This window comes from Aedes aegypti, chromosome 1 (genome assembly GCF_002204515.2).
Source record: "Aedes aegypti strain LVP_AGWG chromosome 1, AaegL5.0 Primary Assembly, whole genome shotgun sequence".
Classification (NCBI taxonomy): domain Eukaryota; kingdom Metazoa; phylum Arthropoda; class Insecta; order Diptera; family Culicidae; genus Aedes; species Aedes aegypti.
In genome coordinates this window covers 190,070,522-190,097,602 of record NC_035107.1, presented here as the reverse complement: position 1 = coordinate 190,097,602, position 27,081 = coordinate 190,070,522, and the positions used below count along the sequence as shown (strand labels likewise).

Sequence of the window (27,081 nt, the reverse complement as noted above, 5' to 3'; positions counted from 1 at the left end):
TTTATTACTAAGATTGTAGTTTTTTGAATCAGTTGATCAGTTGATTTTATTCTTATAGCGTTAACATTACTTAAAAACTATACCACATACATAAAAAACTGCAAAAATTTATATTTAATTATGGGAAATACAATTTTCAATTAAACAAACTGCGATGAGCCCCGCGTGACCCCGCAATTATTCGTAAAAATATTAAAAGGGTATAGATTGAAGAACAGCATGATGCTAAAATTAGCTGCTACTACTTGCAACTTTACAAGATATGCACACTTAAATTTGATGAGAAAAAATCAGAAAATCGTTCGTAAATCTTCAAAATGGAGAGCTAGCGCTTCAGTGTCTTCGGCAAAAATGTGTATTTTTACAGCACCTTAAACATTGTAGAACATTGTAAAAATGTGAAAATTCAAATTTAGAAGTTATGGAGAAAATATGAGTTTTAAGAGGGTACCCATCATTTTTACCCCCTAACTTCGTCAGTGTAGGAGATAGAGCTTTCCTGTCTTCGACAAACTTTCATGAAATGATGTCGCCTACAATACTTCTTTAGACAGTTTTCAATTTTGACAATAATTAAAAAAGTTAATTTTTTTTCTCAGTGTATATCACTTTAAGTGAAATTTTTTTCAGTGTCTAAATTAAGTACTCAACAAATGATGAAACTTTGTAGAACATGTCGAAACGCTAAACCCAATAGTTTCAGCACAAACACACATGTCCCACTTTTTTTGATTTCGTCCCACTGTGCGACGTGTTGTGGTTAAAAAAGAGCTCTGTAGCATTACAAAAAAAACTTTCGGAGTAAATTAAAATTATCAGGAAAAGGAGTAGGCTCCCTACTCCATGAAATAAACAACTTTGTCCCACACAAAATTTAAAAAATATATCGATCGCCTTGTGTATTTAGCACACGCGGTAATATTCGCTAGTAATACACAGCACGAGTGTGGTGCTGCTGACGAAGGCTGAGGATGGCAGCAAAACCATCCTCATATTCATTCTCATAGACCGCTATCTGTTTTGTCTGCAGAGTGCACACACGAAAGCGAATGAGATAAGGTACAAAACGAAGTTTTGCGCTTAAGTTCGAGCCTGAGCTGTGCGTTTGAGCTACGCACTTGAGCTGCGCGCTTGAGTTGCTAGCCTGAGAAGCAAGTCTGAGTTCACTTGCACCTCGTTCATGCTGTGCTTCCAAGTTCAGCGCTTTCGTCGAACATGAACATAAAAGAGAGCGTGTGCTTAGGTTGAACGCGCACTGCCGAAAATCGCTCACAAGCTCAGCGTCGCTCATGCTTTTTTTGAAGACTGGTTGCGAGCCACTTCTAACATGTAGAACAGACGTTTTATATTTAGAAGCAAACCTCTCGTTCCCTGTCAGCATAAAATTATAGTTCCTATCTTCCCTATGGTTGTCCGTACCTCGGCCGGTATAGGACTCGTTAGACAAGAGGCTAAGAACAAAAAAAGCGGTTTTATTTTGAAAAACATCGACTTCTTTTGGGCTGTGTGTATGACATTTACCTAGTACAGTGTGCAATCTTATCGCATGCTTAGAGTTACCGATTTGATAAAACATATGTACCAGTTTGTTCTACAAATTATTGTACGATGGACGTGTTTTGGCTGTTTGCTGCTGTATTAATTACGGGAATATCCGCACAAAATCGACCAACGATAACTACACCTTCTGGTCAAATCCAAGGCACTGTCGAATCGTGCGGATTATTTTGCTCCTACTATTCTTTTAAAGGTATACCTTACGCGCAGCCTCCCGTTAATAATCTTCGATTTCGAAATCCGGTACCTCATCCGGGATGGAGTGGGGTTCGCGATGCCAGCCAGCACGGATCTTTCTGTCCTCAATACGAACTTCTAACTTTGGAGATCATCGGTGACGAAGATTGCCTGTTCTTGAATGTTTATAGTCAGGAACTGATTGGACAACGGCCGGTGATGGTCTGGATCCATGGCGGCGGTTATAGCTCTGGATTCGGAGATGCAGAAGTGTACGACCCGCAAAAGTTAGTCCGAGAAGGTGTAGTAATTGTAACTATTAACTATAGACTCGGTGCATTAGGTTTCCTTAGCACAGGAGATGAGCATGCTCAAGGAAACTGGGGCCTCAAAGATTGTATAGAAGCGCTTCGGTGGGTACAACGAAATATTGCTGCATACGGTGGCAATCCAAACGACGTTACCATAATCGGGAATTCAGCTGGAGCTTCCTTGGTACACTTTTTGTACCTTTCCGACATGGCAAATGGTTTGTTTCATAAAGCGATAGCTCAAAGTGGAACAGCAATAGTACCATTTGCCTTTCAAACCAATCCTAGATTTTATGCTGATAGATTGGCTAACTTCTTCGGCCTATCAAGCGATAGTGCAAATTACGTAGACCAGCTTAGAATGCTTCCAGCCAGTAGTTTCATTCCGTTTCAAGAGGCTTTGCTGACGATACCAGTTCCGAGATTCTTGCGGGCATTGGATTTTGCGCCTACTGTTGAACCAGTAAACTCTCCAGAACTTAGAGCGCTGACTACTGATCCGATGAGCTTAATGCAAACACGACAACATACTATTCCTTTTCTCATGGGTTATAACGATCTTGAAGGCTCTTTCTTCACTACCGTAGAGTTTGCGGTTGATCAAACTGTTTTCGCACAGTTCAACGCCAATCATGATTTGTTTGTACCCTTTTTCTGGAACATTTATACCGCATCTCCAACCTCTGCAGCAGTCAGCAGTGCATTCCGCCAACACTACTTCAATAACCAGCAATTGAGTCTCGCCCTATTCTTCGAATGGAGTCGATATTATGGAGATCATATGTTCCTATTTCCTATTCACTACACGGCTCAAGTTCACGGCCAGAGCCAAGCGCCGGTTTACTACTATCAGTTTTCGTACGATGGAGATTTAAATCTGTTCAAGAAATCTCTCGGCATAACAGATCCGGGTGCGACTCATACCGATGAAATTCCGTATCTGTTCGAGTTGGCTGAACAAATGGGAGCACAAATTCCACCTGAAAGCCATGCGTTCACCGTTAGCGATCGAATGGTACGAATGTGGACTAATTTTGCTAAATATAGGTAAATATTCGTCACGTTACAAGTGAAGAACTGCAAAATTTAATCGTATATTTTACAGCGATCCAACACCGAATTTTGACCCGTTATTGCAGAATTTAGAATGGCCGACAGTACAGGAAAGTGACGATGGCATTTCGATTATGGATATCGGACAAAACTTGATGATAACGGATGCATCGACAACAGAGACATTCCGGCTGTGGCATCACCTACAAGACCAATATGCAACCAATCCATTTTCATGAACTTCAATTATTAGAAAACCAAATCTAAAATCGTACCATTAATAAACTCAATTTGAACGTTTTGGAGAACTTTGTATGCCTAAGTTATCTATCAAATATTACTTTTATACCAGTTGTAGGTTTTTGTAAAGTTTAAGGATACTTTTGGATGTGCACTATTCAAAATGGCGGCGATATGACGCGACAAGAGTTGTTTTTCATGAAAATCATCAAAATTACAAAAGTGAAATACTGAATAGTACTAAAACTTCAGGCAAATATTGTTTCCATCCTTATGCTCGATAAAAGTGTTGAACCATTGAATACCTAGTCCATGAATGTTGTAGTTTTGTTGATTAGCACATTTTTCGATTTTTTACTCTTGCCAATTGGGTGGCATTAAAGTTAAATAAATTAAAAATTTTAATCCAATTTGAATCAAGGATCATAATAATAAAATACATTAGGTATATTTTAAAAAGATAAAAAAAACATAAAAATCTCAAAATCATTTTTGGTAGTTTGTGCCGCCCTTTTATCTATAGCCCGATGCATTGGAACATTTTTCTCATTGTTCAGAATCAACAAATCTAAAAACCAGTACAGAATATAAGCGTGTAAATTATTTTTCTTGTTGTCTAATGTTTTAGGTTCCAGGTACGTCGATAGATTGAATTTTCTGGATTCAACATTTGAAAATTCAGCAGTTTACATCGTTAGTAACGGTTGATTGCAAAGAAGAACCTCCTTGATATATACCGAGAATTACAAATGTTTCTTCTTTTTTTATAACAAAAAATCCATGCTGAGACTGATCCTGTTTCTTGGCTCAGTGTTCTTGTATAGTACTTCTACAGCTTTTTTCGTCAACTTATCATTTTTGTTTGTGTATATCGTATGGAAAATGACGATACTGTATGCCCTGAGACGTAATCAAAATGTCCTGAACGGAAAGAATCTCGACCGGTGGAATTTGCACCCACGACCCTCATCATTGTCTTGCTGAATAGCTGCGCGGTGTTAATAAACTAAACCGCTATTATCAGTCAGTCTGCTGGGTTAGTCTTGAATCCCAATACAGTTTTGTATGGAGTAATAAGGAGACCGTTGAAAAACACAAGTGTTACGATTTTCACGAAGTTTGTCCAGTTACATGGTTTCGACGAGGACATCGTCATTGTAGCACGCAACTTTAATAATATGACGGAAACATACTTCAGTCGGAAGGGTGAAGCAAAGTGATTCAGACTGGCCTTCAACGTTACGAAGATAAAGTGGTAATGGTGTGGGTTCCAGAGAAGACAATAAAGCTTTCCACTTCAATTTCGCATTGTCGGTGACGGAATTTGCCATTTGACCATGACTGCATTTGTATATCGTGAGGCAAGCACTAAGATACTCTATATTCTGGGAATTCAAGAAAAATTCCATCCAGGAAGGATCCTTGACCGAATTTAACCCGTATAGGCCTGAGTGAAAGCAAAAATACTAAAACCCTTACCACTCAGCGAATACTTAACGGATTCAAATATTTTTTTGTCAGTATACTGGCCCACATATCTAGTTTCTTAAAGTTGTCGGAGGAACTCGGGAATACTCCTGTAGTCTGAGTTATTGCGGTGGGTCACTGGGTCAAGTCGGGTAGAAAAAGGTGATTTTTTGGCACATGCCAAGTTATCTCATTAAGTTTTAAAAATATAGAACTTGCGATATTTGCATTTTCAAATGAGAAATTAAAGAAATATAAATTAAAATATAAATGATCAATGTTACCTCAGATTACGGTAAGTGGGACCTTCCATCATAGCTCATTTAGGAAAAGTTTTCAAAATAGTATTCTATTAGAAAGTTGAAGATATAATCATACAGAATGTATTTTATGCAAAAAATGTTGTTATTTTTATTATCATGCGCTCCACGTAGCAGTTGTCCATTTAGTGTCGTTGTCAACTTTCATGATGAATTTTGACACGTTTCACCATCAAATTACCATCAGCAAGCTACTGTTTTAAGTATTATTACAAACTGATAGCATAGCATAGACTGACTGTACATGTCAATGGTTGCTACTCCGTGATTGATCGGAACTGGTAAGAATTGCACTAGGATCCAAATGACTAAGGGATGGAAGTTTCCGCTTACTCGCGAAGTGCAATTTTAGCAGATCAATAACGGCGCCGGCCAAGTCCTTACAGTCAGTTGGGATGGGGAGGGAATGTTAGGGTGTAATGAGGTTTCTGCTCGTTCTAACTAAGCGCTTTCGACCAGATTTTCCCCAATTCCTAAGCAGAGCCGTCATAGTCGTAGATGCCCGTTCACTGGCATATTCAACGTGGCAACTTGTTGAATTGCAGCTGAGCAGCTGCATCGTTCACAATAAACACCAAAAGTTCTACGAGAAGCTCAACGCACCCCGTAAAGGCTTCGTGTCGCGAGCCGAAATGTGTACACGGGAAAAAATTCTGTAGTAAAAATTACAATTTTAGCTGACTACGCCCATTCTTGAAACTACCATGCAATTTCAGACCAATTTACTATATTTACGGTACATCCCACCACATTACTGGTACATTTGACAGAAATAATTTACAACAATCTGATTTCGACTACAGACATGGTAAAATCAAGCGCATTTCTGGTCTGCTGAAAATTTCCGGTGCGAGCGCTTAAGTTAACCCCCTAAAATGGTAATTTTTACCGCACATATTTTTTGCGTGTAGGAATAGGGATGGAAGCATCTTGACGGACGGACATGACGTGATCGAAAGATGGAAGCACTGCCCATAACTGCATATTTGTAACATTCGACAAAAGTAGGCATTGAGTAAATGGAACATCAAGTGTGAATTTTATGGCAGTATGGGAAGAAACTAAAATTTCAAAAAATTACCAGGAACTCAAAAGTGCTCATTTGAGGCTGAAAATTTGTACAGCTCATGTTATATATTGGGTGAATAAGCAGAAAAAAATTCTGATGGAAATTTCTTTGCAACTACATTATGAGGCTCATGCATAATCACAATGTGACTGTTATGCGGTTACAATTATCAGTGTGACAAAACAACTTGGTATTTTTTCGAATTTTCTAGAACAAAATCACAGATTTTAATAAATTGATCGAAAGTATGCATCATTTGATGACTCTCCACGGTATTAACTCGAAATTGTTAAAAATGTCGAATGTGACTGATATGCAGTCATGGGCAGAGCAGCACTACGATGAGCACCTGAAAGGCCCGCAGCAGTCTTACCATGAACAGAACCGATGTTAAACTTTGGTTTGAACCTTGCAACTTGCGTTGAATCGCAAACGCGCTGCGTCTCTGTACCGGAGTACCACGCCAAACCCGGTACATGTGTACTTCGGTTTAAACTTAGGTTCAACTGATGGCGCAATGTCTGCTTTGATAAAGAACGATTGAAATCCACGCGGATAAATTCATACGATCATATATAGAACTTCTTGGCACAAATCACAATACTCTTGAGGCTTGAATAAATGTTTTATTCAAGTAGATCACCTAAGACAATTATTTAGGTAACATTTAGCGGTAACTTAATGAAAAAACAAAGGATTTTACTATACCATACAACAAGACACGATAAGTAGAAATTAATAAGCGTGGGTTTCACCGTTTTCTGCCTTTCTTTTTTGCAGCATCCGATGATTTGCACCAAAATTTGAACCGCGGTGACAATCGAGGTTCAAATGGACCGGTTTTTAAACCGGTGAACAATGGTCGGAAAAAACGAAGTTTGGCCAAAACTAGTTTTATCGCCTTAAGCGATGAAATGTGTAATCTGAATATATTATTTGGCGTTTTTATTGTTTCCTTAGGGTTATTCACATATTACGTAACTTTTTTTTAAAGTTTTTTTTTATTAGAAATGTAATTAAATTTGGCTGAAAGCACAAATTTTGTTTGTACTTTAACGAGTTTTATCAAAATATGTATGAAGAGTGGTTAAATATATTTTATATCAAATTTGTATGGAAAATAGCATCAAAATGTATGAAAATATTGAATAATTCAAATAGCTCTAACTTGCAAAACAGCAAATTTCTGCAAAAAATTTAAACGTTTTTTGTAAGATCTAAGGATGCATTTTAAAGTGTAGTATTCGAAATGGCGGCGACATGACGCGACAAGAGTTGTTTTTTATGTTCAAAATCATCAAATTTATTAAAATGTAAAATTGAACAGTATTAGTATTTAAGCTTCAACCAAATATTTGTTGAACCATAAGCTTTCAGATAGTGCGTAATTTTGGGAAAATATTGCATTCCTTTAATATGAATTTTGTAGTTTATTTTATTGTTACATTTTTCATTTTTTTGACTTCTGTCAGTTCGACGTCATAAAAGTAAAAGAAATTTAAATTTCAGTTCAATTTCAATTAGGAATCATAAAAATATAATACATGAGGTATATTTTAAAATGATAAAAACCATAAAAATCTCAAAAGAGTGTTTTGCTAGTTTTGGCCGCTCCTTTATATTGAGCCCGACCATTATGCGGTGTGCAAACCGATGTTCACTTTGCACATGTTTGTGTTTAGGATCAGGTTCGAGCGTTTCGGTTTACACACGAGAAGAGAGTACAAGGAGCGTACCAAACCGCCTGAACCAACGTGTTTGGTGTTCGTTTGGGAAGACTGGCCCGGAGAACAAAAACACAGAGGGTCACGACAGCGGAGGACATGACTACACTGTGAGAAGTAATCATGTTCAAGTCATTACCAAAAACATATAGCTTTTTTCCATAATGCTTTTCAATTAACTCTTATTTAGAAATCGTATAGATAGAGTTCATTATGAAAATCACATACCTTTTAACCATAAAGACGATGGATATGGAATCCAGTGGAAGTTGGTATCATAGACAAAATCATATACAGTGCCTTCCCGATTTTGGCAACACCCGCTTTTGTCTACCTCCGATTTTGGCAACACCCGTTTTTGGCAACATTTTCTTCCCGATTTTAGCAACACATTGAAAAATATTTTTATTTGATTATTAAGTACTGTACCCTAATATTGTGAGTTAAAACTAAGTGAAAATAAGTCAAAATGAAAATGTTGGTGACCTTTGCGAGCTAAGAAAGTTAATGTTGAACGTACTTATAAGTAAATTGCGTATATTTCAAAGTCATTGTTTAACGTACAGGAGAATTCTGTATAAATATAGCAAGCTGTATAAATAATTGCTACATTGTTTAAAAGGCACAATAATTTGGTGGAATAGGATGGTAGTCGATAGTAAAACAAGTGTAATAAAAGCATCAAATATTAAGATGATCAGCTTTACTGTGTAGATCACCAATGTTTTGTTATAATTATGCGTGTAATTTTTTTCAACGTATCAATCGGATTATGTGTGGCGGCCTGAAGATCCAGAAAATCTTTATCTCGTGATCATTGATTAGTAAATTTGTAAAAGATTTTGAAGATGAGTGATTTCTTTTGGATATTTATGTAGGCATACAGTAACAGTTGTTGAGAAAAAACATCGAGAAAGTTTATTCATAACACTAGATGACAATTTTGGCAAATTGTTGAGAATGGGTTTTGAAGTAGTCATTGAAAAACTTTTATAGAAGAATTCTCAGAGTGAGTTGAAGAAGAGCCCATGATGTTCAATGGTTCTCCAATCTTTGGACGTTGTTATGTTCATATGGTTCTTCTTCCTGTCGCATTTATCGAATATAGACATTTGGAAATCATCTCCAGCAATCTAGACCAGATTGACGCTTCTTCAACAGTCAAAAGTTTTACTGAACACATCCTTGCGATAATTGAAGTGTGGTATAGAAGAATATTTGGATGCATACTTTAGACACCTCTACAATTAAAAAGAAGAAAGAATTAATGATTACTACATTTTTTCCACTGACACCGCATCTAAGCTACATATTTTTTATTCTCCGTTTTCATTTTTACGGATGTTCCAGAGTCGTACAGAAATCAAATCGAACCTAACGATACATGTAGCAATTGTATTTCTACCAGAAGCATCAATTGGTGTAATCCTTGAGCAATGTGCCAAAGACATTTTGCAAGCAGCTTCTTAACGAGTTCGTAAAAATCTAATGGTATTCTCTTGAAAAACTAAATTCAATGAAATAAATGAAATTTGAAATTTCGGCAGCAAAACTTTCAATAATTTTCAGTTTGAATATGACTGCTCGCGTTGCTTCAATTCACCACACATTTCTTCTTAAACATGATTTTTTTTCAAGATACAGTATTGAGCAAAACATTTGCAACTTTTTCGATTTTCCATACAAAATAACCAACTTTGGTAAGCCAGATCTCAGTTATTTATTGACCGATTTGAATGAAATTTTCGCAGAACATTAGACATAACTTGAATTTGAACATATATTTTTGAGCGATTTTTCATTTTGTATGGAAAATCGTAAAAAGTGGCAAATGTTTTGTCCAATACTGTATATCTTCCAATCCTTCTTCTTCTTGGCATAACATTCTCACTGGGACACAGCCTGCTTCTCAGCTTAGTTTTAATGAGCACTTCCACGGTTATTAACTGAGAAGTTTCTAGGCCAAAAGTTGCCATTTTCGAATGCGTATATCGTGTGGCAAGTACGATGATACTCTATTTCCCAGGGAAGTCAAGAAAATTTCCATTACGTAAATATACTGAACCGACCGGGAATCAAACCCACGCCTTCAGCATGGCTTTGCTTTGTAATTGGGGACTCTAACCACTTGACTCAGGAAGGCCCCAATCCTCTAAACATTAATTTTACAACTCTCAGCATGATTTTTCTCGAATCTTAGCAAATGAGCGTAATATTTGAAAACTCGTCATTAACTCCATTTCTGGGTGCATGGCGGTGCCAGTCTTGACAAAAAACCTGACATTACATTTCAACCGTGATAACATTGATAGTAATAGCAAAAAGTAATTTAGAAGAACTTCCACTTTTTTCCACTTAGAACCTTGCTCACTATTAAGACGTGTGGTCACCAAAATTGCGCTCTATGTTCAAGAAATCCCTAAAATAACCCCACCCAAAAGGATCTTCAACCGAACCTGTATTCACAATCTGCTACTTTCAATATGATCTGGCTTTAAAGCTGCATATTTGCGCAGTTGCAAATGGCCCATTTGAACAGTCACAAATGGCCACTTAAAGTAATACCACGCTTGTACTGTGTACAACAAGTGTGCTTTTCAAATGGTGCATATAATCAGTACATGATGTATCTGCGTTTGAATCAAAAGTTGAACTGAAGGAAGAAGGTTCCCAGATATTTTTCACATCATTCGTAGTAACTGCCATGCATTTTCTGATACTTTTAAAGATTAGAATGATAAAACATAAGCATTTCAAAATTCCCGAATTTGGCAACATCCCCATTTTGGCAACATAAAAACCGAGCCTTGTTGCCAAAATCGGTAAGACACTGTACTTTTCATCCGAAACTAATATAGATAATAATTGTTTCTTAAATAAAACTGAAATGGTTTTCAAATGGCATTTACTATATGATTATTTGAAATAAAATTTCAACAATAAAAATGCGTTCAAGTTGTACATTTTAAAATTATTTATTCAACATAACATATTATAATCTACGAAGAAGATTTATTCGTTGACATGGTTTGAGAGGAACCCAAGAAACAATTTTGGCCTTAAGAAAAGTTTCTCAGAGCTGTTTTATTAAACTATTAGTCGCTTTATCATTGACTTAGTGAAAATAAAACTATTATTCAAGCCTTATTCGCCTAGAAATGGAGAATCTATTCAACAATTACCATTTTATTAACGTAATTTAGTACATGTTTATTCGATGATATTACCACGGCTGTTCAACAGTTGTAACATCATAAATAGCTACTACAATGTTTATACAATATTTAAACCACCAGATTTCCATAGAGCATAATAAGATGCTAGTTTAACATTTATTCAATAGGATTGCATGATGTGTTATTTCTTGATTGTCGAAGAAAAGTTGTTGATGCAATTATTACTTATGATCATGAGTACACAAAATAGAAGCCCTTGTTCAACATTCGCTCAACGGAAAAACATGCTGAACACAGTTTGTTTTAGTGCTTTGTTCGACTTGAATGGGTATCATATTTATTTATAGAATTGGTTGTATAAACGTAGCAAAAGAGGTTTCTTAGATGTTTCTTCAATATTTATTTGATAACGAAAATATAAAAAAAATGTTTCTATTTGTACACTTTATTACATATTTGTGGTTCCGGGACTCGAACTCAGGACCTTCCGATTTACAGGCGCATGCTACTCAACTGCTCCAAACAAGGTAACAAACATCTGCAGGTTCAAAGCAGTATTTAAAGATACAATAAGATAATCGAACAAGTTATCGTGCATATGTTGTTTAAACATCGTCTAAGTCTTTTCCTTGCCTTCGGTGTATGTAAACACCATTGTTGAACATTGTTTGTGAAAAGGTCTCAATAGCAATACTTATCGAAGCTATCAGCTTTATTACAGTTTCACAATAGACGAATAATCTCGTTATCAAAATATGTAGTTGAATTAATACTGTACAAAGACTATTATTTTGAATAACGGTGGCAATAGACTTCTACACTTCTACAACTTTTCTTCCACAATTTAGTTATTACTCGTTATAGAACCCTGGTAGATACACGCTGAACAACTATTTCTGGAAGTTCGATGGATAACTGGTGGTTTGAAGTTGAATAAACATTTTAGAGTCTACTTATAATGTTACTACTGTTGAACGGCCGAGGTAAGATCATTGAATAAATATGCACTATATAACGTTAATAAAATGGTTGTTATTGAATAGATTCTCCATTTCTGGGCGAATAACGATTGAATAATAATTTCTTTTTAATTAAGACAGTTATTAAACAACTAATAAAACAGCTTTGAGAAACCTTTATCAAGACAAAAACTGTTTGTTGGGAAGTTGGTTTTTAATTGTATGTTTAAGAGCTTTCAGATTTCGCGCAATGACTTGTAGTCGGTTAAAACGTTGAGTTTAAAGCATTTTCAAGCAAACATGTTTAAATTCACTGTAGTTCTGTACCATTGTTGAAAATTGATGAAACAAGTGTTGTCAAAGCATGTAAACTCTATGTCACGTATGGAACAACAGAATCTGAATCGCTAGAAACAGCTCTATTATTAAAGAGATACTATTAGACAACCAAACTAAGTTATTAACCAACGTTGTATCAACTTTGGTTCAACGAGCTTTTAAAATAACATGAAAGTGAGGAACAAAAGCGCTGTTCAGAATTTATGCAACATTTGATCATCACTTTATACAGCATATAATTTTGTTCAACAGCCACAGCTGTTGTTAAGCACTAGTTCAGCAGACATGTTTATTAACCGCCCAAAATTGTTTCTTGGGAACCAAGTACTTTTCCAGTCTTCAAATTATCCGGATATTCGGATCCACTACCTGTAAAGCCATCTCAGTTACTACTGGAACTTAAACAACAACATTTTAACTGTAGCATGGTCGGTACAAAATCTAAAACAATAAAACCATGTTAACAAAATTTAAGCTCAAAATTAACTGCCGAATAAAACAACTCACCTAGACCAACTACATAAAGTTCTCAGTTGTATGGAATTAGAAGCGAAATTCTCCAACGAGCAGTAAATAATGGTTCCACATTCTAAAATCTATACTTAAAACTATATAATCATTTAAAAGCTGGTATTTGTTAGCTTACCCTTAAAAGCTTGCAAGAATTTGTCGTAAATCTATAATCTGCCAGCAAATTGTATGTAGTGGCCGCCATCGTGTCACTTAATATGAACACAGATTTTTTCATAATAGAAAATCATATAACACGTATCTGATTTTTTAATGACTCAATGGGTAAGCTATGTCCATTAAGTTATATGTGAAATTCAAACGACTTCCATATGGTTATTATTTAAACCTCGTTGGACCTTCATATAGCCTTTATTGGGTGTTAATAAAACCTATCTAATATGAATTCTGATGCGTGTATATGATTTTCCAGATAAATATAATCGGATTAATAGGCTCAGTGTACGTCAGCAAGGCGGATGAAGGAAACCAACCTGTTCCCACATTGGGGGAAGTGAAGGATGCCATCAACCAGATCAAGAATAACAAGGCGGCTGGTGAGGATGGTATTGGAGCTGAACTCATCAGAATGGGCCACTTGTTTCCATCAGCTGATTGTCAGAATCTGGGAAACAGAACAGTTTCACACACACAAGTTACATCAACGGCCGCTCAACGACGGACCAAACCTTTACTGTACGGCAAATCCCCCAGAAATCCTCATCAATTTTAAAAGCGGCTTATGATAGCATCGACCGTAAAGAGCTATAAAAAAATATGTATGAGTACAGCTTTCCCGGGAGCTCACGAGACTAATAAGAAAAACGATGGACGGTGTGCAGAATAGCGTGAAGATTTCGGGTGAACATTCTAGTTCGTTCGAATCCCGTCGGGGACTTCGACAGGGTGATTGACTTTCGTGCGTGCTGTTCAACATCGCGCTGAAGGTGTCATGCGGAGAGCCGGGTTAACCCTCTAATACCCAAATTTTTATTTTCGATCTAAATATCATTTTTCGTTATCTAAAATCGTTCTAAACACGTTTTGGGCAATTATTTATTTTTATTCGCAAATCTATGAATTTTGGTTTTTAATTTTTATAATTTTTATTTTTGAACATCCCTATCTTTTTTTATTTTTTCTTGAAGCCTCTCCTGAGTACTGATTTTTGGCAATAATAAAAAATCAAATTTTTACGGTACTTTTGAAAATATTATTTTTTTATTTTTTTTTCTGAAGCATATTTTATTTTCCGTGTAACTAACGGAAAAACAGATTGGAAATTATTTCAATACCATCAGGCTCTTCTTCTGTGATAGGTTGATTGTAGAAAAATATTAGAGATACGATTTTTTATATTACACGTTATATTAACCCCAGGCATTTGTAGGTTATATAAGAATACAATTTTTCAAATATTTTTCAAAAATTCAAAATTGTTTCAAAAGTCATAAAGAACTTCCCTAATATGCGTGTTATGAGCCAAGGTTTAAACCAAAAATAAAATCATTTTTATTTTCGAGCTACAAAAAATACACAAATTTGCAAAGTGTACCCCGTCTAAAGGCGGGGTTGGGTATTAGAGGGTTAAACAACCAAGGTATGATTTTACGAGACCCAGTCAATTTGTTTGCTTCGCGGATGATATGGTTATTGTCAGCAGACCTGTACACTAGCTTGAAACGTGAAACGACAAAAGTTGGTTCGGTGGTGAATGCGGAGACGCATCATCAGTGGAAGTCGGCCTACTATGGGCTCCAGAAGAAGCTGCTGTCGAGAAAGATTCACCCCCGCATCAAACGTACCATGTACAAACGCCAATAAAACCATGCAGGAAGAGGAGCTGCAAGCACTTGGAGTGTTCGAACATAGGCGGAGAATGAACCACGAGCTCGTCAGGCTCTACGGCGAACCCTGTATCCAGAACGTGGCGAAAGCCGGAAACTTGTCCTTGTTCACTCATTACCCCGGGATGTTTGGGCGATCGCTTGGACTAAATGGTGCAATCACCTACCGAGATAAACGCCTTTCGCTCCGACATACGGTTGTTGACCACGACTACTTCCTCTATGTCATATACTAGAATCCTACACATCTAAACAGCTTTTTAGAAGCTTACATAGCTGGACCGAAAATCTGAGGGCCAAACACGGCCAAAAGAAAACAGTTTTTCCCATGCATTTATCTTTCTTCAAGCTCGTTGAATCCCACTTAGACTTGATCGATTTTGCTAATTTACTCCAATACACAAGTTTCAACTTTCATAAATATATTTCTTATGAGTCAGTTATTTTTAACACTTAAATGCATTATCGGCACATTCTTCGGCGACTTGATCATGTCATCATGCCGACATTTTCGTGCCTTATGCACATCACATCCTTCACATTAGTGGCTGTCTGGTGTGTAGTACATGGAGTCGATGAAACATTTGGTGAAATCACCTATCACTTCCCGATCAGGCACAGCTTGAGCTACTCCATAGATAGCCATCTTTCCTTCCACTGGTTTCTCCGGGTTCTTCATGACTAATGCGACCTTGGTGCGGACGTCGTTCACGAACTTGTCAGCAATTCCATCTTGAGTATGCATGTAAGTAACGCATATGTGAATCCTATAAGAAAGTTTTTGTTGAAAAATATACGGATAACCAACTCTAACATCTTACCCTGAAGGGAACTGAAGTGAATTCAGATTCCACCCTAAGGAGTTCAGCTCGGCGGATAGACGGAAAATATCGAAATCTTTCGACCCAATAGCCACCACACTTGTCGCTGGAGTACCGAACACATAAATACTATCGACCTTGCGAAGCCTAGACGTTTAATGAAAACAAATTCATGTGACGTATTGTTTGTATCTTTGAAGTCAGTTATCAACTTACTGTGCTTCTATGTAGCGAGCAGTGTCAATTATTCGCTTAGTAGCTTCCACGTAGCCGTCGAGGCCGAAGTTCATCATCGTGGCCCAAGTGGCTGCAATAATTCCACCGGCACGAGATCCATTGACAATTGGTGAACCGTACACACCTCCTGGCCAGTCAGTCGTTACTGTGTACTGATAATGACGATATTTTTTCTCCGAATACAATATCACTGATGATCCTTTTGGAGTAAATCCATACTGCAAGGATTAAATGAATCGATAAGTCACGAGTCTACATATATATATATATATATATAGTTCTGTAACATACCTTGTGAGTATCCGCAGAAATGCTGGTAACGCCATCCAAGCTGAAATCGAATGGTTTTACTTCGTATCCAGCACGTCTCATGAAAATAATCAGGAATCCTCCTAAACAGGCATCCACGTGTACAGGGATGTTGTACTTTTTGCCCAACTTGGCAATGGCTTCGATATTGTCCATAGTGCCGTACGGATAGTTCGGAGCTGATCCTACCAACATGACTGTGTTTCGGTTGATCGCTCGTTCCATAGCCTTAACATCGACTTCAGTAGTTGCAGGATCGATTGGCACCGTTTTGGTAAACATTCCAAAGTACTTGGCAGACTTATCGAAAGCAGTATGAGCTGTTACTGGCAATACGATATTTGGCTTTGTGATACCCTTCACGTCTCGTCCGTAATCTCTGTAGGCTTTGCAAGCCATCATGATGGACTCAGTCCCACCCGTAGTCATCGTGCCACATGCCTTCGCACTACCGTTGAATAGTGTTGCCGTCATGCGAATCACTTCAGCTTCCATTTTGCAAATTCCAGGGAATACATCCGCATGCAATGGATTAGTGTACGATGCCTTTCCGTACACTTCCGTCACCAACTTCACCAAGTCCGGGTTGAAATAGTATACCGCCCGGAAATAAAGCCTTCCTTCCATTTGTAGTGACCGAGGGCAAGATACTCATCAACTTTTTGCAAGATTTGATCTTGTTTCAGACCATCTTGTGGCAGAACAGTGGTGAATTGACCGTATTGTGCGGCATCTTTGGTAAAACCCTCGTTGATTTTGGCTATTTCGGTTTCTATTTTTTGACGAACAGATGGAATTCGACGTGCCAGTTTGAAGAAACTCCGTTTGAAGCGCGAGTAAAGACCTAAAATGAGTATAGTTGTTACTGTAAACTTAAATGAGAACTCAAGCTAATGCCTATCACACCGTTTATAAAATGCTGCATTCTATCTATTCTAGGTGTAGCATATGATTTAATTTAATTTTAAAATATGATTAAAGTTTGAGATTGTCTAGTTTGTCAAAAAGTGAAAGTGACAAAACCGAAACCACACTGTATCCCTAAATGTAAGAACTGTATCGGATATAAGTAATAAACATATTTAATGATCCCAAAAAAGTTACGTAGATCTTATAAATGACCCGGCAAACTTCGTGATGTTTTTTTGCCCAAAAACCAAATGTATGGAAAACCAAAAATTTTCAAAACTTCAATTCCAGTAAAAATTACCATGTTTTAAGAAGCTTTATGATTCTTCGCGTGGAAATTAGTTATACGAAATAGAATCGGTACAAATCGGATGTTCTGAGGCTATGCGCTCACAAAAGTGTACATTTTCATATAGATATAGATTTGATGATTCTTAGTGCTGTGCATATCCTATCCATTACAAACTATGTAATGGTACTTTTTTTCTGTATCTGATTTGGGCACGATATTAATTTTATTAAAAATTATTCATAAATTCAACTGTTTGAGAATCTTATTGTCCTTCCTCCAACCTCATGTAAGTGTGGATATATGTATGTCAGAATAACTGAAGGAAAAAGATTCATTGAGAGTGGAAATCAAGTGCTTTGAGTTTTTCCAACCTATTACCTAAGAATGAATTTTAACGATATTTTTTGTTCGCACCATTCAGTTGAATAATGATAATTAGAGGAAATAAATTACTCGATCATTTTAAAATTATGTTTTCACTTTTTCCATATCATCACAGGCCACCAAAGCCATAACGATCAAAGTGCACCCGATAAGCACCTAGCAAGTTTAATCTTATCGAAATATACACTCACTAGCTACCACTTTAAGATTATACTCACTTTCATCTTCACTCAGCAATTCCCACAGCCATATAGCCCCCAAAACCGTGCTGGTTGTAATGGCCACAATTTGCCACGGTGCTTTGCCAGCAAAGGCACGATCCACTGGTGCTGTAAGCAATTTCAAATGTTCTTGCACCATGACGAATTATAACTCCGTAAAATCCGTCAGTATCTACAACAAAACAGAAACTGAAATTAAAGAGTGATGTGATTATGCCGTGGACACAAGATAGCCACTCTGCGTTGAAGGAACAAGTGATAAGCGATGGTCGATTAAATGATGATAACTGAGCTGCTGATAACTATTTACAGAATAACTTCAATCTAGATCCAGGTGTAATCTCTTTGTTCTCGTAGAACAAGGGCATACCACCTTCGTTTTACACTAATGTATTACCTATGTGATTAACTAGTTAAATAAGTTATCCAATTAAAATAAAGTGATGTGCTCAATCAGCTGGGACCCTATAATTGAAACATTACCAATGTTTTCGGCAATCTTCCACTGACTGTCAAAATTAATTGTAACTGCACTTTCGGAATTTTGATGATAAACAAATCCCTTTTCACAACCACATCTGGCACCACTCTGGCAATCGCAACTGTGTGCTTATGTATTGAACATCGCTTCGGTAGCTTGGCCGTTCAATAATTATGTACAAATTTAAGGGGCGGTATTTAATTTAAAATCTTACATATTTATACATGGGTGTAAATATAAACTTTCATGTACTTGAGTATATTTTTTTTCTAATATTTAAAATATGTTTTAATTAAACAATTGCTTGTCTTGATTTCAATCTGTACAACACAGCGATAGAATCATTTAAATATTGGTTGATTAAACCGACTCAATTGGATTAGGCCTTATATTATGACACATGCATTTGAACAATGTGAATAATCAGTTGTTGAAAATTGCCATATCGACTGAATCACGTAATGAAGTTCCTTTACAACTAACGAGAAAAGTAGTAAAATTTTGTATGCATTTTTTTTTTCTCATAATGCAACATAAATGCTAGTGAACTGAAACGTCTTAAGTAATGCATTAGAATATGCTGTATGAACATAGAGCAATCGCACTAAATTGCAGCAAAACTCATCCAGTACAGCTAAAATTCCATTTTATTCTTAGAATTTTGCTTTTACAAAACCAATATTTAACCCCTTACACCCTCATGAAAAACTGGAATGTATTTTCTCATATATCCTGTTATACAGAATAAAAATGCTCAAAATTTCAGCCTGATTGTTTGATTATTAGATGAAGGAGACAGTTTCGGTTTAATCGGCTATTTTCAAATAAATTTTGCTCACAATAAAAAATAAGACCGTTTGTATAAGTAAGCTTCTATAAAGAAGCATGTAGACATTAGAAGCATTTTTATTCTTCTAAAGGGGGAGGGATCCAAATCCGATAACGAAGTTATTGAATGGACCCTTATATGGGTGGTACTGAACAACCAGTGGGTATCGTACATGTGTTGTATACAGAAAGCGAAATGTCTGTCACTTGAACAGGTAAGCTTTTCTGATTTTGTGTATGTATGGTGGACTTTCCGATAAACGGCGCGTGATGTCATATCAAGTTAGTCTCAAATATAGCAATATTGTTTGCATGTAATACCTGTATCAATTTTTGATCCGATCGCAACATTGTGTTTACGTAGGTTTTTTAAACTATTATATAATTTATGTACCCATATAACCTATATTTTCACAAAACATCAGACATAACTTAAATTGATTAAGCTTACAACACTCACTTAAAAATGCTATGTCCTTTTTTAACCCTGCAATCGACTTCTTCAGCTTGATAAAAGTATTTGATTCGGAAAGCGTGGAAGCCATTACAACTCTTTAATGAATGTTCGAATCCTCTGAGCAGAATCTCAAATAGAGAAACTTTAAAGTAGATGGAGTACCGTGTACCTTTTAATTCCGCTCCTAAATGACATGACAGGTATACTCCTGTCGAAATTTTTCCTAGAAAATTTTTACTAGGTAGTTTGATTGTGAAGGTACTTATCTGGTGTTAGTATTTAAGGTAGAGAGATGCGACAATTTCTTCAGTGGATACGAGTAACTGACACTGAAGAAGACTGCAAGTGGCAGTCGAAATACGCGTATCTGTCAAAGATAAGCATTTAGGAGCGGAATTAAAAGGTACACGGTACTCCATCTACTTTAAAGGTTCTAAAGTAATTATCATTCCAAGAACTGATAAAACAGCAAAATATAAAAAATGGTTAACATTTAGCTTAAATAATTAATAAAATTTTAAACAGTATAAATTGAAAGAAGAGCCTATTTTTAAAAGAAGGTGAAATTTATGAATAAATCAATAGAAGATTAGACGCAAAAGTTATTGTGGCATAATAAAACGAAAAGACATAAAAAATTGCATTCAGAATCATCGAAGTGATTGCCCGAATGCCAGCTCCCCGAAAAGTGTTGCAGTTTAAATAGGTGCTATAATAGTCTTCAATGGCTGAATGGTGAATGAGAAAGAAGGATAAGCAATCAAAAGAAGGAGGTATTCTGTCATTACTCAGCTAAACACATGTTGGCAAAAATGCTGAGGACGGCAAAACTCGAAAGAACCGCCAATTAAATAAAGAAGGGTGCATATTAGATGACCAGTTCGTTCACCACCCTGAAATGTATAAAGTTACGACAATTATGAATGCCAAAAACTTTTCGGGGAAGTGGGTTATTCGGGGAAGCGGGATATTTGGGAAACTGGCATTCGGGGAACTGGCGGTCGGGGTAATGACTTTCGTGGAACCGACATTGGGGGAAAAGTAGCACAACTCATAGAAGTAACTGCACTAATCGATAACTTGAGCAGATCAATGTTATCGATTGCCACCCTTTTGTCAGTTGGAAACAAAAAAATATCTAAAAATATAGCTCCAAAGAACAGCCTATGTATAAAAGAAGGTGAAATTCATTTAAATTTCAAATCAACAGTTTTTATAGCTATTTATATGATTACATCATATTTAGAAAAAAAAAGAATGTTTGAAAGAAGGGCAAATTTGTAAATCTTCAGTGCAAAAATTTATTACAATAGGGGAACTCAAAAAAAGAATTCTTTTTTTGAAAGAAGGGTGATTTCTGGATAAATAATAAAATACTATTGGCAATATCTTTCCTAATATTGTTTAGTTTATTAAAGAGCATATGATTGTTGAATAAAGTGACATTTTGTATCAATTGACTCCACAGCAAGCCTGTTATTATCAGAAAGATTCAATAGAAACGTAAAAATGAATGCAATCTCAAGAAATCCTTGGTTTCAGACTCATTATGCCAAACGATCATTATGCCAAACGACTTTATGCCAAATGACCATTATACCAAACGACTTTATGCCAAATGACCTACCACCCTATTTTTAGTTTGAAATAAAAAAGCAAGGGACTGTCAGATTGTGATGCTTCCGTAGCCAGCATCAAAACTATGCAACACTGCATTGAGGTTGACTGTCAGCTTGGGACTATGGCTTCAGCCTTGTAATGCTGGCTACGGAAACATTGTGTTGGTTGGTATAGTGCTGCCAGTCCCTTGTAAAAAAGAGTAACCGTTGTTTCCAACTTTACGGCAATAAAGTGTTCTATCACGTTGAAATTTTATGCAAAATAACATTATAATAACTGTAATAGAACAGCAAAAAAGGCGTAAGTCGACTATACAAGCCCTTTTTGTAGTATTGGAAATCAGAGTGTGAGAGATAAAATAAACTGTTTATGCTGCGCAAAATTGCTGAATGGTAGTTTTTTCCATTAACTTCCATTTGATTACAATTTCCAAAATAAAAAAAAAGTTCGTTTTCATGCAAAATAGTAATTTATGGAGGCTTTTACTTAGGTATGTCCAAATGATACTAAATTTTAGTGAGAACTAATCTGCTCATAGAAGAATAATTGTACAAATGGATAAATAAGGCATTCGTACATAAAAATAGGATAATATGTTTCACAAAATCATGTCTTTTATTGAGTAAATATTGTTGCTTACCTTGTTTTTGTAACTGTTCTTTCTCAGTTTCTGATGATGAGCATATTTCTGTAGTATTTTTTTACGCCAAGATGTTGTTTATTTAGTTAGCCCTTTCGGGTGTTTCCGGTCAATATAACCCCAGAGCACTTTGATGGGGCTGTAACTTTTTGGCATAGACAAACAGACGTAACACTTAGAGCAAATCTCAATCAAAATCATAGTCACGAGGACATGTACGCCCAATGCTAAAATAAGCGTGTTTGGCCGATGGGCCAACAGATGGCGGTAGTGTGTAAACGTCAAATGCGAACAAAACGATGCGAGCGCTGCGGGTGGCGGATAGGCCAACTACCATATTTTTGAATCGACCGTTAAAAAGGTGGTCGATGGACAATGATGAGAGTGTGACGTCTGTTTGTCTGTGTTTTTGGTTTATGAAATTTTTTCACACGTTGGTGAGATTCCGCGAGTTTTTTTTTTATTTCCGCAAGTTTTTTTTTTCAATAATCTTGAGAAAAAGTTTTTCAGAGTAATTTTCATGAAACTAGTACGTTGTCTGTGTTTTGGAATTATAATGGCTCCAAATTCAAATGGCTGTAACTTCGCGAAATACAAATAGATTTTATATTTTTCTGCAGTTTTTGTAAAGCGAAATTATTTGAGTTTTACTAAAATATATAAGAAAAAGGGGGATGATTGATCGTGAGGAGGCGAATTTTTGAAACTTTGAAACTCTATATAAAACTATACTTTCCTTGGTGGAGATTTGCATTAGGGAAAGGACCAAAATAGTACACAATGGTTAGTTGGAAATTTCACCGCATGATAGCGCTAGCTTAGAAAATGCTAATACAGTCGACTTTCCACATCTCGATGTTCTACATCTCGATATCTCTCCCTATGTCGATGATTTTTTCGGTCCCTTCATTCTGCATACATTTTCACTCTCCATATCTCGATATCCTCCTTATCTCGATATCTCCCTATCTCGATGTGATTTTCGTTCCCAATTTTCTCTCCGTATGCCGATAAGCCCATTATCAAAGGTTACTAGACTAGATTTTAGAGATTCAAAACAATTTGCGAAGACGAAATGACATCTGTTTGTTTTTGATTTTCCTGGCAACGGAGTGATTTTCAATCTAGTATTCGTTAAAAAATTGTTCTATGTCTCGATCTCTCCCTATCTCGATGATCCCTTCGATATCGAGATGTGGAGAGGCGACTGTATATGGAGCTCATATATTTGTTATGATGTTCTCAGTATCTCAAGACACTGAGTATTTTGAAGAATGCTTACTTAAGCAAAGTTGCCGATTGAATCAAAGGCTATAAGCTGTATGTCTGCTTAACTTAGAAAAACTGCCACTAAGAGGCGCTGATGAGCCTTCCAATATTAGAAGACTAGTGTCTTTGGCAATGTTGTTCATTTGTTCGACGACTGTAAAATGGTTGTTCAGTTCAGGTTCCATATGTTGACTGAGCAATAAAATTAAAAACTCATATATTTCAGTATGAAGATCAAGTAGCACGTTGTGTTTTCAGTAAAGTTGTTTGTTAAGCCAAGAGCAATGACTGGCATACCTGATTAGTATGGAATGGTGTCACTAGTTGGCATTTATGGCCATCAAATATTTAAAACCCATATGCCTCAAGTTTCTTAACTCAATTTTGAAGATTGGTGCTTTCGGAAAAGTTACACTTTTGTTCGAATTAAATCAAGGTCATATGTGTTTTCTCTATAACCTGGCATTTCGAAAATATGGTAAAGCAAACGAATACTGCAGGTTTCTAAAACCGTTAACACAAAATTCGATGGCTCGAGAAGCAACGAACATTTTTGTCGACAATATTACAACTAAGTCACCAGTATTTAGATTGGGTAAAAGCATCGGTTTTGGCCATACGCCAGTTGTAGCCATAGTGGATTATACGCCGTTTTAAATAGCCAATCAGCATGAAACCCTTTTGTTCAGTAGATCACATTTTTAAAATTGCTGTAAAAATCGAAAACCCGATTGAATTTGGCAAAGTTATTGCGATTTGAATTTGGGATCCCCGAAACACAGACGACGTAACTTGTTTTTCGCACAGACAGAAGGTTAATCATGGTCTGCATGCACCTATCTCTTGCCAAGTAGCTTCTGATGGTATACAAGATGTTTTTTTGTGAACTGTCCGAATCTTGACGTTTCAAAACAACCTGGGTAATATGTCCCTCACGTGAAAGAAATAAATAACGGGAGCTCGTTTTCTATGTCTGAATACGTCATTAAAAAAGTGTTCCATTCTATTTCACGTAAAACATATTATACACTATTATAAAATATCAGGATACTGTTCCAGTAATATCCATATTATCTAATGTTGCTCACTGTATGCAAGAAGTTTGAAATCTTTATCAAGCGTTAGCATATTTTTGATCATCGGAACAGTCTTTATCGCCATCACATCATGTGAAGCCCCTGTTGAAAAAAGTTTTTTGAAAGAGCCGCCCCTAAAACATCTTCTAAGCTCAGACGCAAACCTCACCAATACAATTTATTTTGCGCCGCATGTATACTGGTCATGAAGAGAAATTCAATACTTCCACCCACCCAGCCAACCCACTCAGTCCAAAACAGGATAATACCTACATCCTGGCCTCGCTTTGAAGTATGTGTGTCACTCTGCTGCTCCAAGCATTAGCACATGGTTTTTCCCAACCCCACCCGTCGTCGTCTGCGCCATTCCATCACATTTAAATTCTGTTTGCCGCCAAGTCGTCGGCGTTATGGGTGGCTAACATTTTCTCAAAAGCGTCCACGGTTGTCGATGGTGTCATTGTCTGCGTTTGTATAATAATATTGCTAGGAAAAGCTGTTATCGCCTAGAAGGCATAGGTTCTCAAACTATGTTTTATACACCTATAATTAAAGCAATGAAGTGTGATCAAATTGGAGTTCTAAGTGATTTACGCTTCCACTACCGTTCTACGTATGTTTGACCCGCCAGCCTTTCTTAGTTTCAAGGTAATGTACGCGGCTATCAAAGCCATACTGAAGGTGTCTAGGCTCGTTCAGGATCTTTTCGTAATGGATATTTAATTGACTAACTTATGCACAAAGTATTTTTTTCCTTTTTTTATTGAGGGATTTTCTGCCGTAGGCAGGTTCATCTCCAATCCGATAAACAGGACGAGTCAGAAGGACTCGCCTGAAAAAAAAAACTGCAAAGTGTTTGGATTAATTCTACGTATCTAACAGAGTTGTTACTTAGCAGACTGTATCGCGGGATCGTATAAAAAGCAATAGCCACATGTTAAAAGTTGCAGCACAACAGCTGAGAGTAGCTACAGGACTACAAACACATGAATCAGAATAAAAGTTCAGAACGGACGATACTTGAAGAGTTTGAAAATCACAGACGTACATAGAGCGGAGTAAATTAAAGCAAGGTTTAGATCAAGATGACAAGAAAACTAAATTTTAGAGTCCAGTATCCTTGACGAAAGATACTATCGAAGCAGTTGCCGTGGGATCATTTCAAAGAGCGTCTCGGATGCTGTCTGAAATCCCGTAGATTTGCCTGGAATTTCTGTAAAGCGGGCATACACAGACTACGTGTTCAACTGTGTTTTTTTGTATCGCAGACCTCGCAGACTTCGCAGATTCGATGGAAAGGTGTCCCTTCAAGATTGTGGGAAACGCTCGTATGGCAAGTTCTCAACCTGGAGATGATTTTCTGGTCCTTATCGACTTAGTATCCGTCCAAGCATCGACACTTTCTTTTATTTTCCATAAGTACCTAGGTCCCTCGCAAGCTGGTCCACTCAGTTTGCCAAGCCAGGCGTATCGTTGATTTTACTCAACGTCGAATTTCAGGCATGGTTAAGGGTCAAACACAATGCAACGGCATTACGGCAAGAACGGCAAAACGGCAACACCGACTTGAATGACATTTCAATGTTTTGATCAATGTCGACTCAATCAGTTTCAACATGGATTTGACAAGTAGAGTGTAGATCAAAATGGGCTTGCCGTTTTGCCGTTGTACCGTGCTGCCGTTCACATTGTGTTTGGGGCTTTACTGTTGTTGTATACCGGAAAACCTGGAATCTGCTAGGTGATCGGCTCTACTATTACTGGGAACGCCACAGTGTCCTGAAACCCACATGATAGTAACCCCGGGCGGTGCATGTCGGATTATCCCCTGAATCCACGGATGACGAGGAACTTTCGATTGAAGAGCGAAGTAGCAACTTGCTGAGTCGGTGATTATGACGATGCACAATGATACGAGGGCGGAAAAAAGTCGAAAAATTTACTTTTACTATTTATTCCCAGCATATTTTTGTATTTTTATACGATAATTGAAAAGTCTTTTCTAAAAATTTTATGGAGATTGAGTGGGAATTTTATTTTTTTAAAGCATTTTGTCCAAAGTAATTGTATTTTTTACTCCTTTATTGCCGTTTGCATTTGAGATGCAAATGTGAGCAAACGTCCTTCAAATGCGTAACACAAAATAATCAAAGGACACCTAGCAACGATTACATAAATCATAGCCGCCCTAGCCCGAAAAATCTATCTTTGACATCGCATTTCTTGTGAAAAATCTTACCGCGTTTGGTGTTCCCGCATTTAATATTTGCATTTCAAACGCACACAGCAATATATGAGGGAAACTAAACGGAATTCAACTTAGTTTTTAAATGGGAGCACACACTCGTACATATATCACACTAGTTTTAATTAGAATATTTTTCCGTCAGGTTTCGGTAAATCTTTACCCTTATCTTCCGCAAACTTGCGCAACATAGATTTTCAGTCGTTTGACTAACCGGAGTAGATGCGACAATACTGAGTGCGGTCATATATTAATGAGTGTAATGAATACTTCTGTTTGGGCGCCCATAAAAAGGCATGTTTGTTTAAAAATAATTTAATAACATACTAATTTAACTATACTTAAGGATTCTATTTTCAACCAATTCACTAGATGGGCTCAAGAGCCATATATCTTGACGAAGCCAATAAAACATGTTGGTAACATAAAATTCCGTAGCGGTAAACGCGCAGCCATACAGCATGACCATGCTGAGGGTCGAGGGTTCGAATCCCGCTGGTCGAGGATCTTTTCGTAAAGGAAATTTTCACGATTCCCAGGGCA

At 36.8% G+C, this 27,081-nt stretch overlaps 3 protein-coding genes across 3 annotated transcripts in view; 2 read left to right on the top strand and 1 right to left on the bottom strand.

Annotated features, from left to right (window-relative positions):
- The window catches only part of LOC5577522 (tubby-related protein 4), a 291,601-nt gene that overhangs the window by 47,198 nt on the left and 217,322 nt on the right, over positions 1–27,081 (top strand). The gene's annotated exons all lie outside the window — the stretch shown is intronic.
- Positions 1,573–3,406, top strand: LOC5577516 (carboxylesterase 5A). The gene is made up of 2 exons (XM_001656487.3): positions 1,573–3,092; positions 3,151–3,406. The coding sequence occupies exons 1-2, from the start codon at positions 1,609–1,611 to the stop codon at positions 3,335–3,337; spliced, it is 1,671 nt and encodes a 556-aa protein (XP_001656537.1). The 5' UTR covers positions 1,573–1,608; the 3' UTR covers positions 3,338–3,406.
- LOC5577517 (sphingosine-1-phosphate lyase) lies at positions 15,155–18,521 on the bottom strand. Its single transcript, XM_021855623.1, is given in 7 exon segments — positions 15,155–15,516; positions 15,571–15,717; positions 15,787–16,025; positions 16,099–16,718; positions 16,721–16,960; positions 17,920–18,111; positions 18,320–18,521. Coding segments are annotated over 6 exon segments (1,614 nt in total). The 5' UTR covers positions 18,062–18,111; positions 18,320–18,521; the 3' UTR covers positions 15,155–15,290.